The sequence below is a fragment of the Rana temporaria genome, chromosome 2 (genome assembly GCF_905171775.1).
Source record: "Rana temporaria chromosome 2, aRanTem1.1, whole genome shotgun sequence".
In the NCBI taxonomy this organism is placed as follows: domain Eukaryota; kingdom Metazoa; phylum Chordata; class Amphibia; order Anura; family Ranidae; genus Rana; species Rana temporaria.
Window position 1 is genome coordinate 228355552 of NC_053490.1, and position 19883 is coordinate 228375434.

Sequence of the window (19883 nt, forward strand, 5' to 3'; positions counted from 1 at the left end):
ATGGAAGTAACCCTATTCTTGATTGCAGTGCCCATTTTAGGGATATTTTGTTATGCTGTGACTGTGAATAGAAAAGACTGTTCTCTACCAGACTTACTGAGAGCAGGAGCCTAAACATTGTCCTTACACAACTAGGCAAAGCTGTATTTAGCAGTAAACTCTGAGGCTAGTCCAATGATGTCAGTGATCTTGTAGAGCAGAAGGCAATAGTGTAAGCATTATGCAGAGGCAAGGGTGATTTACTGCATCTCTGAAGCTCTTCCATCCTCTCTGTGTGCTGCTTCACTGCATGCACTGGCTGCTCCTACCTCCTCCCCCTCTTGTTTCTCTTTCACTGCCTGGGATCAGCAGTCTTCAATGAAGAAAGCCCAGCAAAGATGCTTGCAAGAGCTACATGGACAGAATCTAAGCACTGTAAAACAGCATGTTTTAAACTAGAGATGCAGCAAGGTGATTGAATATTGGCCATTGTCAAATTGGCATTTCTCAGCAGTCATATTGGCTGGAAGCAAGAGTAGAATCAATGGTCTTTCTGAGTGATTCATTCTAAAACTGCAGACCTAGGATGATACCGTGCTGCATTCTGATGTAGAAGAAATCCTATATTTGTTTTAGCGTGCGGAAACAGAAGGGATATTGCTTGAGTGAAGGAAGGGGAGAAAGAAGATAGCACACCTGCATGCATGGACGTGTTTGGCTTTGCTAAGATTGCTAAGCTATCCAGGTAAGTTTACCACTTTCACATTGTATAGATGGGAAGCATGTGTGACCAGTGCTCCTGTACCTCCTTAAAGAGCAAGAGGGGGAGGGGGCAAAAAGGAGGAAATTATCTGCAGACACATTACTGATGCTTCAACAGCCAAGGTCTTTGACTATAATTCATTGAAACTGTCACCTGTCCAGTGACCATATGCTTGGGTGACCTCCTTTTTTGATTAGATGACTCTTGTTATGCATTTGTGAAATGTACAGATTGGAGCTCAGTGCATGATGATGGAATCTTAGATCTAATTCCATCACAAGTGCAAATCTTTAGGATGCCATTGCTTGTATAAATGTGCAGAAATGTCCAGAGATCAAAACTATGCCACTGGTTGCTATCTGCTATCATTGTGCAATACAGATATTAATATATACGCTTTCCTCCAGAAAAGTATCTATCTATCTATCTATCTATCTATCTATCTATCTATCTATCTATCTATCTATCTAAAGCACATCAAATATATGTTTAGCAGTGATTCTTATTTATGTAAAAAATACAGAGGAATTACATTGCATAATACTCGGTGAGGCCTTGATCAATATGGCAAGCATTATCTGTGTCTAAAGTCTAGAGGTTAGTCAACAGATGTGAACCCATTTTTAATTTATGTTGCAATAAGAGACTATTGTAGATCCTGCTTATATGCCTGTCACGTGTCAATATATAGCGACACATCTTGAAAAGAAAAGTCATATTACTCTCTTCAGATAAAAACAGCTGCTAAGATGAGCACAATATACTGGCTTGCCTATGCGTCTGGCCTATTTCTTTTGTTTACCCTATTTGTTCAATAAGATAATTAGACATCATTGCAATTTAAAAGCACTGCATGGTCTAAATGTTTTAGATGTCTTTTTGATGGTAAATGGGATTTATTTTTGAAGTCTAAACATTTTGAGAAGTTGTCTACTCAGTTCACTCTCCCTATATATAGATAGATAGATAGATAGATAGATAGATAGATAGATAGATAGATAGATAGATAGATAGAGATATATATATATATATATATATATATATATATATATATATATATATATATATATATAGGCTTTCCTATAAAATATATGACAGCCTTGTAAATACAAATTTTAAAGAAGTAAAATAATTATACGAGATGGCTCCATGTGGATTTGTGACAATGGTTCTCTTGTCTGACAGTCTAAAAATGTAATATATCTTAAAAAATAATCAGAGAAATCTGCCATTCACTCCAAAGACGCTGTCACTGTGAAGCTTGCATGTGACATGGGCAGCCTTATTGCTCTGATTGCAGCTTCCACACTCTGACCCCCCAGGCCACATACTATGACCATGATAACCACACTATATCAAAACACATTAGGTTGTGTTGACTTAGAAGTAGAATTTGGCCAAAGGGTCAGAAAGTGGAAACTACTATAGAAGGATTGCAGCTCCTTCTTCTACTTGTGAACTCCATTATGACAAAGTCCTTATCATTTTTCAAAAATATATAGTTAACTTTGTAATCTATCAGATGATCTGTGTTACTATGAACTGTGACACGAGATGCATGCAACCATATAGATCTTCGGAATCATTGTATATTCCTAGCAATTACTATCATGTCTGTCAAAAACATCATGAGCAAAGGAATGGGCTGTCTGGTATCCTAAACACACAGGATTCTTTATATCTATGGCAACAAGTGAATGTAGGTGGATTTATACAACTGTAACAAGCGTCAGTCTAAACTAGGCTTGGCTATATTCTGTGTTCTGTCAAATGCTGTTTTACAAAATATAACTTGGGATATTCTTGGTTTGTTTAGCAGACCTTTATCTAATATTTGGAAGGTTTTCCCCTTTTCACAAGGACTGGGGTAGCTAACAGCGAAGTGCTGCAGTTAAGAATTTATTTTGCAGTGCCACCTGTTGACAAAACCTGGTATTGTGGCATGACTATAGTGCATAAAGGTTCTCTGTGGATTTTACTTGTTTGACTCCTGTTCTTCAAACAATGTAACTGACAACTTTAATGCACTGTTAAAGGCTGGAGAATGATTGATGAGGTTCATAAAGCAGAAGCGTAGAGGAACATTTTTAAAATTGCCAGTGATCTGTTCTTTAAAATGCCAGTCTAGTTGAAATGGATAATTTGTGAATACATGGAGCCTGGTGGGATAAGTGAGCCCCTGACTTTTCTATGTCCAGAATTACCCAAAAGTTAGATCTCCCGTTTTAAGTGTTCCTTTTTGTTTTGTTTCAACACCCCAGTTGTATTCCACACAATATAAAACATAAAAAAGTGACAGTAGGACTTCCTTGGATCTTGTAAATTAAAATTAGACCTAGAATTTTTTTTGGAGAATGACAAAAAGTGACAGTGGGACTTCCTCATCAAGACCAGAGCAGATGTGCAGACCAAAAAGTGACAGTAGGACTTGGCGTTTGTAAATGAAAACTAGACCTAGTTACATTTTTAAAGCCAGACAAAAAGTGTCAGTATGACTTCCTTATCATGAATAGAGCAGGTGTGCAGACCAAAAACCATTGCACAGAACTCTCAATAGAATCCCCAAGAGATAAAAAATAAGTGCACTGACCCGTTAATACTATTTCAAATATTATGTCTCCCTATTTTGTTTTACATGAAGCTTTTGTCAGAGATTAATGAGTTTTTGTAAATGAAGAATAGACCTAGAAACACCTTTGAAGCCAGATTAAAGGGCCGTTATACAAAAACTGGCAAATGAGTGATAGTTTTAGATTTGACTATACTTCTCCTGCTTTGTTAAAAAAAAAGCTCACCTGGTTTTCCTCTGAGGCCCCGTACACACGACAGAGGAACTCGACGTGCTTGGCACGTCGAGTTCCTCGTCGAGTTTTGGGATGAAGCCGCCGAGGAGCTCGGCGGGCCGCCTTCTCCTATAGAACAACGAGGACAACGAGAAAATAGAGAACATGTTCTCTATTTTCTCGTCGAGTTCCTCGGCGGCTCCATCGAGCCAAAACTGTACAGACGACAGAGATTCTCGGCAGAATCCGGGTTTTGACCGAGTTTCTCGGTGAATTCTGCCGAAAAACTCTGTCGTGTGTACGAGGCCTGACAGTCTGTAAATTTAACATTGTAATAAGGTAGCTTGTAAATGAAAGTAAACTTTTATTATTCAGAAAGTCAAAAAATAACCCTAGTTTTTGGTATTCTAAAGGAAATTGTACAAGTAGCCTGTAACATGGTGGCCAGCAATAGGTTGACAGTCTTGATTGTTGTCCTGTATGAATTTCATCTGTACAGGCAAAATTAAGCAATATTTCAAATAAGAGATCATACAGCCATTCAGGCCCAGATTGGGACAAAAAATAGGCCTGGGCATTCTAAACTGATCAGCCAATTTTTCCAGGGACCTGCATTCATGGGGACGGTTGGTGACAGGATATTAGGTCCTCTGCACTGTAATGTAAAGGGGCACTGTGATCTGTTATATAACTGTAATGATTGCAGTGCCCTTTATATCACAGTACTCCTTTACATTACAGTGCTCCTAGCAATCACAGCCCCCATCACAGTGACCCTTGCTGTCTTTCCCCCTCCTTTTTCTCTAATCACAGTGCCCCCTTTTACTCTTTGCCTCCCCTGCACAGTCCTACCTTCGGCAGGGCAGAGGCAAGATTCAGCCTGTGTGTCCTCTCCAGGGCCCACCCTCTAATCTGCTGATAGGATGACATTGTTGGCGGGGCAGGAGAGCTAGGAGAGAAGACACAGGCATGGCCGCATATCGGGAGGTGAACAATGACCATGGTTTGTGTTAGCCCTGTCTAGATTGTGGTCACTACTTACCTCCCACTGTGGGGTCCAGACTTCAACAGGCCACTGTTGTTAGGACATGCGGACCGGGTGCCCTGTACCACGGGCATTTGCCCTATGGCCAGTCTGTGCCAGCCACGATTATGAGAGTCCTTTCTCTACATTTTTAAAAAAAATCATGCATGGTACTACTAACTAAGTGCTTTAAATTTTCACAAACTAATTACAAAATGTTTTCTTACATTTTTTGAATATGAGTGGAAGAATTGCACAGAGAAACTGAGAATTACGCAGAATTGTCATCTTTTATATTCTACATAAAAAATTGGAAAATGTTGACCTTTTATAAATAGGTTACAAAACTACACTTGTGTGTGTGCAGTTTAAATGGAGGGTGTTTATCAGAAGTTAAAGGGGTTGTAAAGGTAAAAAAAAAAATTCCTTCAATTTTGCTTTTAAATGTCCTTATTTCTTCTGAGAAATCCTCACTTCCTGTTCTTCTGTCTGTAACTACACACATCAATGCAAGGCTTTCTCCCTGCTGCGGAGAAAGCCTCTTGAGGGGGCGAGCAGGAGTGTCAGGACACCCACTAACACACAGCTCCTTTCTCTATCTGCAAAGTAGAGAGTGTCCTGACTTGCCTGCTCACCCCCTCCCCCCTCAAGAGGCTTTCTCCACACCAGGGAGAAAGCCTTGCATTATTGTGTGTAGTAACAGACAGAAGAACAGGAAGTGAGGATTTCTCAGAAGAAATAAGGACATTTAAAAGCAAAATGGAAGGATGAGGTAAGTGAAGGAGGACTGCACTAAGGTAAAGGAAGCTATTTAGGGATTTTTTTTTCTACCTTTACAACCCTTTTAATTACTGTTGTGATAGATGTAATCTTTCTATGATGATTGTTTTGATCCATGTGCTTCTTTAAACACAACTTCCTATTAACAAAAAATTATATACGGCACACCAATGATTACATCTTTTGCTCCCAGGATTATTAACCAATCAAACAGCTTTCAACTGACTCTTTAATAGGAAGCAATGGCTGATTTCTGAAAATACTAGTTCCCCTGCTGTCATACTGTTCGTATAGCTTCAGCAGTCTTCGACACACTGACCTGGAATAAATATGCAGTGTACTTTTGAATTCGCGTTGACCCTGCTTGCTGCATGCTTTCTGCAGATTAGTTAGTCAAGGTATTAAAGCCACAGACAGCCAGGCTACTAGTATTTAGGAGAACAATGATGGCAGCCTCCATATTCTCTCCTCACAATTTTCTTTAGATTAATGTTAAAAATGAACTAGGTGCTTTGTGTTAAAGTATCAATAGACACTAGATGGCACTCAGACATATCTAATGCTATAACCAGCAAGTGGTTTCTTCCTTCAATATTTAGCTCATAAACATGTATGCTGGTATTTCAGGAGTGTGTATGTCTATGTACAGTAGTTACCAGTGTAGGGTTGCCACCTCATCCCTTTTAACCCGGACACATATGAATTACATAGGTTCTGAGGCTAATTTAATGCAGATGAGGCTCCAAGTGAGTTTAATTACCACCTTAATCAGCCACAGAACCTGTGTAATTCATATGTGTTCGGGTTTAAAGGGATCAGGTGGCAACTCTAACCAGACATTGCCAAACAAACAATTTCTCTCATTTAACAATGCCCTGACCAATCCAATGCATCGGATTCTTCTTTTACAGTTGTCACCTGATCTATCTGAAGTTGACAGGACCAGATGATTTTCATTTGACTTATAATATACTACTACTTCAGTTCATTATAAACTGGATAAAATATTAACATGACTTAGGCCCCTTTCAGACTGGGGCGGGAGCCGCGGTGGCGGTATAACGCCGATAAAAATAGTGGCACTATACCGCCGGGATTGCCGCGGGAATCAGCCGCTAGTGGTGCGGTATTTACCCCCGCTAGCGGCCGATAAAGAGAGGCGCATTGCGGGCGGTATTGCCGCGGTTTCCCATTGTTTTCAATGGGAAGGAGCGGTGAAGGAGCGGTATACATGCCGCTCCTCTCACCGCTCCAAAGATGCTGCTGACGGGCTTTCACATTGAGTCTGCATTAAAGGAGTTTTCCAGGCGGGATAGCAGCGCTATTTTTAGCGATGTACCACCTGAAAAACTCCTCAATGTGAAAGGGGCCTTACAGTAGGTGTTTGTGATATTGTGCTTTTAGCACGACAGCGTCGCGCTGATACTCGGCGACGTGGTGCCGAGATCTCGCCGACATCTTGCACTCACTGGAATAGTGACAGCACATCCCAGCAAGCGCGTCATAGAAGCGACGGGAGATCCGACTTGGATTCCCGCCAATTCTACACGTGTGCGGCGTTTGTTATGAATCCTGAGGGGGAAGTCCCCGCCGGATTTTAAATAAAAATCCGGCATGGGTCCCCCCCTCAGGAGCATACCGGGCCCTTAGGTCTGTTATGGGTTGTAAGGAGAGCCCCCCTACGCCGAAAAAACCGGCGTAGGGGGTCCCCCTACGATCCATACCAGACCCGTATCCAAAGCACGCTACCCGGCCAGCCAGGAAGGGAGTGGGGACGAGCGAGCGCCCCCCCCCCTCCTGAGCCGTACCAGGCTGCATGCCCTCAACATGGGGGGGTTGGGTGCTCTGGGGCAGGGGGGCGCACTGCGGCCCCCCCACCTCAGAGCACCCTGTCCCCATGTTGATGAGGACAGGGCCCCTTCCCGACAACCCTGGCCGTTGGTTGTCGGGGTATGCGGGCGGGAGGCTTATCGGAATCTGGGAGCCCCCTTTAATAAGGGGGCCCCCAGATACCGGCCCCCCCACCCTAAGTGAATGAGTATGGGGTACATCGTACCCCTACCCATTCACCTGCAAGAAAAGTGGTAAAAACACAAATAAACCACACAGTGTATTAAAATATTTTATTAGTCTGCTCCGGAGGCCGCCCCCTGTCTTCTTTATTAGCTCTTTTACCAGGGGGGGCTTCTTCTTTGACGTCTTCGGGTGGGTGGGGGCCGCCGTCTGGTTCTCTTCCACCGCCGGGGGGGGGGTGGCTTTTAAAAAAGCCCCCACCCCCCCGGCGGGTTTCCTCCGGCGTCTTCGGCGGGGCTCTTCTTCTTCCGCTATCCCGACGGGTCTTCTCCGCTATCCGGGGGGTCTCGCCGCTCTCCGCTGTTGACTCGTCGCACCCCGGTTCTTCGTCTCGCAGTCCGGTCCCTTCTTCCGTGCTGTACGTCTTCTTCCGCGCTGTGACGTCATGTTCTTCACTTCTCTTCTTCTCCCGATGTTGACTCGCCGGTCCTCCTCGCTGAAATGACGGATGCGCGCCTTGCATCGGACCTATATAGGCCTCACAGTCCCATCATGCTCTGTACCTACCCATGTGATACCTACCATGGATACGGGTCTGGTATGGATCGTAGGGGGACCCCCTACGCCGTTTTTTTCGGCGTAGGGGGGCTCTCCTTACAACCCATAACAGACCTAAGGGCCCGGTATGCTCCTGAGGGGGGGACCCATGCCGGATTTTTATTTAAAATCCGGCGGGGACTTCCCCCTCAGGATTCATAACAAACGCCGCACACGTGTAGAATTGGCGGGAATCCAAGTCGGATCTCCCGTCGCTTCTATGACGGCTCTGTCTCCATCGCGGCAAGCCAGCTCGGCGCTGGCTCCCGCGATGGGGCTCGTAGGTGCTCAATCTCGCCGAGAAAGAGAGCGAGATTGACACAAAATCGGGTTCACCTACTGTATGTAAATTAAATCAGAATAAACACCAATTTGCCCATTTTTTATTGGACTAGAGATTTGCACACAGGTTTTTCAGATACAAGCGAATCACGCAGTCCAGGAATCCAGACATGTCCTGCTTTGTATTATTCTCCGAAAATTTGATCAATGCGTATGCATCTCTGTTGAACAACAACGCTCTTACAATCGAATCTGTCTGACTATCCTTTTCAATTTCTCATTTGATAAACTGATAGGACCACCTCCCCCTTCCTTGCACCTAAAGCCTCATACACACGATCGGACTTCAAAGAATATTTTCCATGGATTTTTGTTTGAAGGACGTTGGCCGTGAACTTGGTATGCGTACACGTAGCAGGACTTTTTCAGCAAACTTTCCCAAAATCACATGGTTTTTCTGCTCTTTCCTGCTCTTTACCGCCACCCTTTGGTCGGTCAACATATGCTATTGTTGGTTGATTTTAACATTGGTTCTGAGCATGTGTGTTTGTACTTTGGACTAAAGTCCGATGGACTTCTGTATACACAATAGGATTTTGCACCGTAGGACTTTTGCTGCCGAAAAGTTTGTCCATTTGCAGAGCGAACAATTGTCCGATGAAAACCAAAAAAGTGGAGCGTACACATGGTCGGATTTTTTGGAAATCCTACTCATTGTGAAGTTAGTTGTCAAAAAGTCAGACCGTGTGTATGGGCCTTTAGAATTTTTTTTTTAAACAACTTTGGAAGTTCTGAAACACTAATGCCGCGTACACACGATCGGTCAAACTGATGAGAACGGTCTGATGGACTGTTTTCATCGGTTAACCGATGAAGCTGACTCATGGTCAGTCGTGCCTACACACTATCGGTTAAAAAAACGATTGTGTCAGAACGCAGTGATGTAAAACACAACGACATGCTGAAAAAAACGAAGTTCAATGCTTCCAAGGATGCGTCGACTTGATTCTGAGCATGCCTGGATTTTTAACCGATGGACGTGCCTACAAACAATGGGTTTTGTTCTATCGGTTAGGTATCCATCGGTTAAATTTAAAACAAGATTGCTTTTTTTTAACCTATGGATAAATAACCGATGGGGCCCACACACGATCGGTTTGGTCCGATGAAAACGGTCCATCAAACCGCTCTTATCGGTTTGACCGATCGTGTGTACGCGGCATGAGTCTGCATTTTCTGACTACCGTATATTGTCATTTTATGTATATTATACTGTTACCTCAGTTCAGTATACAGTATACTAGAAAAAGTAATATAGCTTGTGATGAATAGAGCAGGATAAAAAGGAATATGCTACATTTTGATTGGCCTGGATGTTTTCACAGGTATACCTAATGCTGGAGAATCCCTCAGGCCAGGAATATCGGCAAACATGCCCTGATTTGCTTGTTACAGTTTGGAAAAATGTATATGTTTTTACACAATTCAATATTGCAATGTCCCCATTCTGCCGGCCTGTGAGATTTGCTCATCATAATTGCTGCCACTGAGAGATTTTCCTTAAATATAAAATATTGATCTAGTAAATAAGAAGCTTTAATTTGTATGAACCATTCTTCAATTCCCTGTGCTCTGCTCTTGTAAAAAAAAAATACATAAATTATTAGAATAATGAATACAAGTTAAAGGTGCTCTAATTAAAACGGTGGTCTGAAGCAATTCCATAATTCCAAAACAACCCATAAAATTAGATGTAAAAAAAAAAAAAAAAAAAAAGCAGCAGATTTGCTGATGTTGTTTAGAAATGTGGAGAACAAAAGTGCTTCAGTTGCAGGATTTTCCTGATTTCTATGTGGATAATCTTCCTAAAGGATTTAGGTCTGATCACAACATCCATGAATAAGTGTTTCCAATTCCAGCAGTGCGGATAGTGCAGTTCTCTATTAACCCATCTTTTATAATCAACTTACCATGAGAACCAAATGTTATCGCTGTTAATACTACTTGCCAAAGAAACCATTTCTCATCAATATTTGTGATTCTTTTCCATGAATACATGACAAATTCCAAATTCTCACATGTAGGGCAGCTTAAGAGTCAACATGATTCCATGACTAGAGAAGATTTTGTACATTGCTCTTTGCATTGCTAAAAATCTGTGTCATATGCTAGTCTGGGGAAAATATTCAGAAATAAAATATTATGCAGCTGTCTTTTCTCATAGGGGTATTGATCATAAAACTTAAAGATAACCTGTCATGGAAGATACACACCAGCCTTCTTCTAAAAATGCTTGCAGCTGCACTGCTTCCACCGTTTCAGTACTTCTCTGTCATTCACCTGGAAGATCTATGTAGATCTTCCAATCTGCATACCTATTCCAGGTCAGCGATTCAAGGTATTGGAGCCAGTGGGTCAGCCAGTCAACTAGCATTTTCAAAAAGAAGGGTCAGAACATGTTTTACCCTAAAGAGGAGTTCCACCCAAAAATGGAACTTCTGCTTATCTGGTTCCTCCCCCTCCCTCTGGTGTCACATTTGGCACCTTTCAGGGTGGAGGGGGGAGCAGATACCTGTCTAATTCAGGTATTTGCTCCCACTTCCGGTGACAGATCACTGCAGATATCCCCAGCGATCTATACCATGTCCGGCCTTCACCCCCCCCCCGCTGTCTTCTGGGAGACGTACAGGTCCCAGAAACAGCAGGGATCAGTCAGGATGCGTAGTAGGGAACCAGGCTGTGAAGCGGCAAGGCTTCACTTCCTGATTTCCTTACTGAAGATGCCGGCACCACTACCAGGGAGCGGAGGGACAGATTGGCTTCGGGTGAGGACATCATGGGCACCCTGGATAGGTAAGTGTCCATATTGTAAAAGTCAGCAGCTTCAGTATTTGTGGCTGCTGACTTTAAAAAAAAAATTGGTGGAACTCCGCTTTAAGTTTACCGCAATTTGACTGTACAATCTACTTGAGATCCTACCAATGGTTATTTAGTACAAGGGCTTGCCTGATTAGAAACGATAGGTTAGGTAGGTCCAAATATATTACATCGTTTTTGCAGGTCTAAAAAGGGCTGTTAAAGGATATTGTACACTCAGATTGTAACGTGTATGAGCGTTAGGTTTAGGCTCTAATCCTCCCTTAACCTACTAAAATAGCATTCTTTGTGTTAGAGAGAAAAGCCTCATACACACGATCGGATTTTCCGCAGACAACAGCTCTGGACTTTTGTCTGAAGGGCGTCTGCCTGTATTTTGTCTTGCATACAAACGGCACACAATTGTTGGCCAAGAAACACGAACGTAGTGACGTACTAGACATACTACGTGGTCTTTCAGCTCTTTAGCGCCACCCTTTGGGCACCTTCTGCTAATGTTGTGTTTGGTGTGCATTGATTCCGAGCATGTATGTTTGCACTTTGGACTTTTGTCCAACGGACTTGTGTACGAGTCTTTACACTCATTTCCTGTCAAGTAAAACATTGTGAGCAGGACTGGAAGTAAGGGTAAAACTCTCTAAAGCTCAGTACAGCAGTAAAAACCTAGAAGATGTTCTAATCCTTCACAGTCTATTTAAAACTAAAAAAATAAAATAAAAGTTGTATAGACTGAATTATTTTAAAGTGGATATATCTTTAAAATTCACATCCATTACCAAATATGAGTAAAAAAATCTGTTTCTTGACTTGAATTATAAAAATGTCGATCTAAAGTTGAGTTCGCTTGGGACCCAAAGTGTAGGCAGCTGGCTAAATCTTGGAAAGTTATACAAATATCAAAATGCCTTGATGGGTAGATGCCAGTCTTGAGGGGTGGGAATTCCTAGGCAGGCTACATTAGGTGTAGAATGATAGGGGGCAGTTCAGGAACAGTGAGACTTGAGGAGAAAAAGGTTTGATTATTCTTAATCTCCTCCAGCCAGCCAGTCTGTTTGACTGGCTGCATCATTTAAAGTACAATGTGGAAAGCTCACATAGGTAGATTCACGTACAGAGGACTAACTTTAGGTAGTGATTCTCAAACCACTTACCTGCTAATTTTCGGCGGCGTAGCCTAAACCGAACGGGCGTAAGGGCGCCTAATTCAAATTACTAGGAGGGGAGTATGGAAATGAGGCTTGACCTCACGTTTTTTGACGTTTTTGCGTACTGCGCATGCGCCGGGCGCCTACATTTCCCAGGGCGCATTGCGGCTAAGTAGGCCTTACGGGCCTATTGATTTCGACGCGTACGTAAACAACGTAAATCCTGATTCGCGGACGACTTGCGCAAACGACATAAAAAATTCAAACCTTGCGGCGGGAACGGCGGCTATACTTTACATTGTTATTCCACCTCATAGGTGGAATAACTTTAGGCGGCCTATCGCGTACGGAAACGACGTTAATCGACTGCGGCGGGCTCGCGTTCGTTCGGGAATCGTCGTAAATTCTCATTTACATAATCTAGGCCGGCCGCAATGTAAGCGCCACCTAGCGGTAAGCCAAAACATTGCAATCTAAAATAGGACGGCGCAAGCCATCCTATCTTAGATATGTTTAAGTGTATCTCTGTTAGAGAATACACTTAAACATAGGTCGGCTTAGATTCAGGGTTAGGTCGGCTTATCTGTAGATAAGCCGGCCTAACTCTTTGTGAATCTACCTAACAGTGTGCAGTGAAATAAGAGTAGGTGATTTTAGTACAGGATAGGGGGCCTATACAACCATGCAAGTCTGGAATTTAGCTTTAACATTTGCATTGCTTAACTGCTAAAATGTGCTTTACCCCAGTGGTTGTGTGCAAGTGGTGTGCTTGCTAAATACCTCTACTAATGCATCAAAATTATGTCAATAATGATGGATGATGGCTCATATGTTCAATAATTTTCAAAGGTGCTGAAAGTTTGCTTCTATTTCCTTCTGAGCTTAACCTCTTCACTACAGAGGTTGTTATTTGTACATTTGAGACTGGGAATGTGAATACACAGTTGAAACGTTTTTGGATGAATGTTCTGTGATTGGGTGGTGAATGTTCATAAATAGTAGAAGGTTCTGATTTAGCACACCGTCTAATTTATTATCTATTAATTAAAACAGCTTTTATGTTTTTTTATCATGCAATATTTTCATCTTCTGTGTAGAAAATTTAATTCACAAAAGGAACATATAACATGTGGTAAACTGGTTACTATGAAACTTTATTTCATAAAAATGATTGCATTGGTTTTGCTCCTAAAAGTATCATTAGTTTGGCTGGCATTAACAGTGAGTTTTGTGAGGTGTCTATTGAGCAGAACAGAAAAGCAGACATTTGAAGGTCTATCAAAATACAGAGGCTTTCGATTGTTGAAGAATATCTAAACCGAAGAAAAGTAATTTATTGCAGCTTTCTATTTTCTCTTCTGTTTTTTTCTCCTCATTAGTTTTCATTATTGAGGCTAATAACATATTTAGAAAATACAGAGAATAACCATTAGTCTTGCCAGAAATATGGTGGGAAGGGGAATTCATTAAAGCATTTGGAGATTTTTGTAGTGGTATGGTGTGCTGTGCCAAGTTCATGAAAGCCTTGTAACAGTTTCGGAAAAGATTCTGACATGTATGACAGATTCATGATGTTAATATGCATCACTATTACAGTGTGTTGGTATGGCTGCAATAAATTCAAAAATAAATACCTCCAGCTCGTAGATAACAAAACTGGAGCTAATTAAGACCAACTCAAAGTTGGCGTACAGACAGGGCAGAGTTATCTAGGAGAGAAAGGTGTTTTGCTGTTAACGCAAAATTGAACCCATTGATTTAAATGTTTCTCAAAACAATTACATTCAATGAATGCTGTAAATAATATCTGTCACAACCAACCCAACCATCAAGCCATCAAATAACTATTGTCATAACTGATGACGTGTACAGATCCATGGCAAATGCAGATCAAACAGAGGCTAAGGTAGCAGCTTCCTTAGCTCTAAAGCATATGAAGGTTATGTTCCCGCTTTTACTTTTATTTTTATTTATTTTTTATAAGAAACTTTATTGGTCTTTCTTGTGAACAAATACAAAGTACCAAAGACAATATAGCAAATTAACATATGCATAACACTATCATGGAGCAGACTACATGTCAAAGGTGGCAATTGCTGAGGAAAGAGGGAGAGGAAAGGAAATGGGTAGGAAGGAGGGGGGTGAACCCAAGCTTGATTTTGCATAAACTGAGCTCTCATAGAGCTTGGATAGATTAGGCAAACATACAATGATAAACCATAGTGTAGGCAGATATCTACCAACATGTACAGGTGGGAAGAAAAAAAAACACGTGACCATAGAACAAAATGACCAGTAATGTGATAGTTAAGGTAATATGAGAGCAAAATAGCAGGTGGGTCGGTGAGTTAGTGGTGTCAGACCAGGGGAAATAGGATGTGGGACGGTAACACCCTATTAACAATTAAGTCCCATTTGCTGTGTAAGCGAGGAATCTGGCGGTGATGCGATCAGGTCCAACATTTCCTTATTTAGGAGCATGTCAGATTTAACATCCCTGAAAGTTGGATGAGAGGAGGATGTCCACTGTTTAAGGGTGGCCCTTCTGGCAGCCATGTAGCAGATGGATAACCATTCCTTGTTTTGCTGGATAGCTTTAATCAGTGGTTTTGGTGTACTGGGGAGAGGGAGCCTCCAGATACCCAAACAACAGGGAATAGAGGTCTTTCCGAGGTTGAAGGCTTGTCACTGATGCAACAAAACGTTCAACTTGGTCCCAGAAACATGAAACACGTGGACAGAACCAGAACCTGTGTAGTAGGGAAGGCCTTGGATCCCCACATAGTGGGCAGTTTTGGCGATCTGGTAGATTTTTAGAAGTTAGGTAGGATATGTAAGCCAGGTGCATAATTTTGAATTGTTGTTCTCGCCAGGACTCGTTCTTGAGGAAAACACAAGTAGAATTAACACCAGCCATTATTCATATCAATGCATCAGGAAAGTGTAAGTCTTTATTATGACTGCTTGTTGAACATGCAGGAGATGGTGTGAGGGTAGATTATATAATTGCATAAGCTGGAGAAGGGGGAGGGCTTGATGATATAGCAAACAATTGCAAAAATTTGGTAAACCCTTGTGAGGCCCATGTGGAGAATGCTGCGTAATGCTGGGCCCATGGGAATAGAGGGTGCCTGAGAATGGGGAGATGCTGGGAGAGAAGGGGAAATAGTCCCAGTTTTTTCCTGATCTCCCTCCAACCCAACACTGTATCACGTTTGAGTAAATTGTGATTCAGAGGAGGGGGGAGGGATCAAATTCCACAGTGCAGCAAGACGGATAAGCCACATAGGAATACCATTTGGAATTCCAAGTCATAATTGGAATACCAGGAGGCTTGTGTTATCCAGTCTAACCCCACTCTCACGACACAAGATATATTGTAGAGTCTTATGTTTGGGAGGTTAGCTCCCCCTTCATGTTTGGGGAGGTATCGTTTTTGGAGGGATAACTGAGGTCTGCAGCCCCGCCATAGGAAAATTGTTAAGACTTTTTGGAGTTGTTTGAGATTTTTGTGACGTAAAAGCAGGGGGATGGTTTGGAGGGGGTATAAGAGTTCTGGGAAGCTGACCATTTTAAATAGGTGACACCTACCAAAAAAAGAGAGGGGGAGGTCTGCCCAATTGTGAAGCTCTGATACTATTTTGGATATAACAGGGGGGTAATTTAGATGGTAGAGAGAGGAGGGCTCCTTGCCTATTTATATATTGAAATGGTGCTTGGCAATTGAAAATATAGAGCTGGCTGCCCAGGTGGGGAGACGCCCATGGTAGAATTTTGCTTTTGGAAAAATGTATCCTCAATCCCAAGCATGCCCATAAGAAGCATATCTGCCTGAGGGTTGGAAGTGAAAAGCAGAATGTCATCTGCGAATAGTGCATAATTCCTGAGTGCCCACTTTGACCCCGTGATACTCTGAGCAGAAAAGAAGGTATCGGGAATGGGGTTCCAGTGCAAGGTTGAATAGCAAAGGTGGAAGGGGATACACTTGTCGTGTGCCTTTGTAAAGTCAGATACTATTGGAGACGCGACCCACTGCAACAACGTTGGTGGATGGGGCAGAGTACATGGTGAAAATAAGGTGTAGAAAAGGGCCTGAGAACCAAATCTCAAGAGGACCAGCCGTAGACAGTGAAAGCTTACATTGTTGAAAGCCTTTTCAACATCTAATGTGATAATGGCAGAGTCACTGGAAGGGCTGGCCCTCTCGGATTCCAAAACTGCGAGAACCTTTCTAATGTTAGAAGTGGCAGAATGTCCTTTGGTAAAAATGGCCTGTGAAGGGTGGATAAGTGAGGGCATGATAAGTGCTAGCTTATTAGCCATTATTTTGGATAGATTCAGTAAGGATATTGGGTAGTAGGAGCCCGGTTCAGAGGGGTCCTTTCCCTTCTTAGGAATCAGCTTAGTATGAGTTTGATAGCCTGATGGAAGGTAAAGGCTCCCTTTGAGGATTTTTTGAAAAACTGTGACAATGATGGGGGCAATTGTATCCAATGCAAGCTTGTAAAATCCAGGGCTTTCCATGCTGATAGAGAGGCAATTTCCCCAGTAACATCTTCCGGCGGGATCGGAGCATTGAGTTGGGCCAAAAGTGTTTCATCTATTATTGGGAGGGGGACTTTGTCTAGGAAGGACTCTGCCAAGGTCTCATCAATAGGGTGAGGGCCGTATAGTCTTTCGTAGAATTTTTCAAGAATGAGGTTGATGTCCTTGGGGGAAGAGGCAAGTTTACCCAAATCTTCTTTTAGAGCAGTTATATTAGTAGGGGTGTGGTTCCCCTTGCATAAGCGTGCAAAAAGTTTCCCAAAAGTTTTGCTTTATTGCCAAACTTATGGTATTGCAGGTCTAGGAGAGATTTATGTATCCTATCCTGAGCTTCTTCCCATAAGTCGAATTGGTGTTTGGCAGTACGCCAAGCCTCCCTGTGCTCTCGAGAGTTGTGCTGCGCTAATCATGTTTGGGCAGTGCGTAAAGCCTTGCCGGCTGCACTATATTCCTTGGTAATTTTTTTGTAGCCAGTGGCAAATTATATGATTCTGCCTTGTCGCACCGCTTTCTGAGCTTCCCAGAAGAGGTTGGGGTTGTCTCTATGAATTTGACCCTTTTCTGGTAGAGCACAGTGCAGATCGGTTGGAAAGCTTTGCACCTGCAAGAAACTTCTTGGGAGTAATCTGCAAACATAAGCAGCTTGTATTAAGAGAGGTATGGACTCCCGAGACAGAGATATAATTTTGCCCCTGTACAAATCATTAGTAAGACCTCATCTGGAATATGCAGTTCAGTTTTGGGCACCAGTTCTCAAAAAGGATATTGGAGAACTGGAGAAAGTGCAGAGAAGAGCAACCAAACTGATAAGAGGCATGGAGGAGCTCAGCTATGAGGAAAGATTAGAAGAACTAAATCTATTCACTCTTGAGAAGAGGAGAATTAGGGGGGATATGATCAACATGTACAAATATATAAGAGGTCCATACAGTGTACTTGGTGTTGAGTTATTCACTTTACGGTCAACACTGAGGACAAGGGGGCACTCTTTACGTCTAGAGGAAAAGAGATTTCACCTCCAAATACGGAAAGGTTTTTTCACAGTAAGAGCTGTGAAAATGTGGAACAGACTCCCTCCAGAGGTGGTTCTGGCCAGCTCAGTAGATTGCTTTAAGAAAGGCCTGGATTCTTTCCTAAATGTACATAAAATAACTGAGTACTAAGATTTGTAGGTAAAGTTGATCCAGGGTAAATCCGATTGCCTCTCGGGGATCAGGAAGGAATTTTTTCCCCTGCTGTAGCAAATTGGATCATGCTCTGCTGGGGTTTTTTGCCTTCCTCTGGATCAACTGTGGGTATGGAGTTGGGTGTATGGGATTGTATTGTGTTTTTTATTTTGTTTGTTTATTTTTTTGAGGTTGAACTGGATGGACTTGTGTCTTTTTTTCAACCTGACTAACTATGTAACTATGTAACCATCAAGCTGTAAGGATTTGGAGTTCCAGAAAGATCTCAGGATATTGACTCTGTCAGAATAGTTAAGGTAGCAGACTATAATGGGACGTGGAGTGAGTCTTTCTTTTGAGGGGCCTCCCACACTATGCACACTACACAGATTTCATGAAGGGAGTTAGAGTTGAAGGACTCAGGGAGACCAATGATGTTCCGGTTGTTGCGATGAGATCGATTTTCGAGATCGTCCAGTTTGTCCAAGATTACTGCTGTATGTGTCTTGAGTGTTGATCACTTGTATGTGAGCTTTGAATTGCATCCTCCAGATCTATTTCCTGAGCTGTGTGATACCCGCAGCTATAGCCCTGTCTGGTGGGAGAGATGAGGGCTGCTACTGCCTGAACCAGACCGCTGTACTGGTCTTTGTGGAGAATAGGGGCTGTGGCTCCTGACTGTGCTTGATCTGCGATGTCAGACATCTCCACAGCGTCGGCCATATTGGCTGCATGTGAAGCAGACTGAGAGAGTTCTGAGCAGGTAGCTGCAGCCGCGCCGGAGGTGGTGTGTACCACGTACTGGTCCTTCACTGCTGAGCCCCGGGTTGTCACAGAGGAGGTGGGAGGCCCAATCGCTGGGCTATCCAAGGCTGTTTTTTATGCAGAATTCTCCCAGAGCCGCCATTCCAAGATCCTTTACATGTGGCGCCGGAACCAGAACTACTTTTATTTTTGTGATTTCCATTGGTTGCTAGCATGCAGACAATCAGTCTTCTAGCAACCAGAGATTGTTGAAGCATATGAAAACCCAAGAAATTTAGTTTATTGCACTTTTCTAGTTCCTGTTTCGGTGTCATCATTAGTTTTCATGTTAGGCTAAGAACAATTTAGATGACTGTGGGTGGAGCTTGATGGGGAACTCTAAGAAATTAGAGGTCTGCCTCTCTTATGATTGACAGTGGGAGGATATGGAATCCACCCACTGCCTTTTCCATCAGGCTCTGCCTACCTGCCCACCTGGCCATTGTGGTTGTCTGTGTAAGGGACACAGTGGCTGGGAGAGAGGTTACTAATGTCGAGCCTGTAGTTTTATTAGGTGAAGCGTTACTGAGCTATACTGAGAATGAAGTGTCTGGTGCTTGTGGGTAACAATGAAAGAGCTGAAGCAGGAGGATAAGTTCATCCCTCTGCTCTGTTCACCTGTAAGCATATTCCTTATGAGCATTCCTAACTGACTCTTACTACTGCCTTTCATTCTCCCAATCTAAAAACTGCTGTTCAGGCAATTACAAGACCTTGACACAAAGTCAAATTTAGTGGATAACGTCAGTTACATAAAAAACATATATTATAAATATATATTTTTTAAATATTGCAAAGCTCTGTTTGGAGTTTAGGTTTGATAGCTATATGGGGTTAATATACTGTATGTAATTGTATCATCCAGTATTTTTTTTTAATCTCACCTGCCTTTATTTTTTTTTCTCCCCCACAATTATATGAAGAGCAAGCTGCTTAGAAAAAGTGGCAGCGACAGGGGTTTAAACAATCTATGAATAATAGATTTAAACCATGTGGATAAAAAGTAAGCACCCCTGTCCTGCAGCTTGGTCTGCATGTAAATGGAGAATAATCTAAATACATGCAAATAAAAAAAAGAGCAGTTAATATACCGAATACTATCACCACAATAAATAATGAGACTAC

General features: G+C 42.4%; 1 protein-coding gene across 2 annotated transcripts in view; it reads left to right on the forward strand.

Annotated features, from left to right (window-relative positions):
* Nucleotides 1-262: 262 nt before the first annotated feature.
* Nucleotides 263-19883, forward strand: part of FRMPD4 (FERM and PDZ domain containing 4) — a 456264-nt gene continuing 436643 nt past the window's right edge. The window contains exon 1 of one of the 2 annotated variants that reach the window (XM_040336513.1): nt 263-724. In XM_040336513.1, coding sequence (XP_040192447.1) covers nt 684-724 — 41 coding nt within the window. In that variant the 5' untranslated portion in view covers nt 263-683. The remainder of the gene's footprint in view (nt 725-19883) is intronic. The other variant, XM_040336512.1, reaches the window with a different exon arrangement.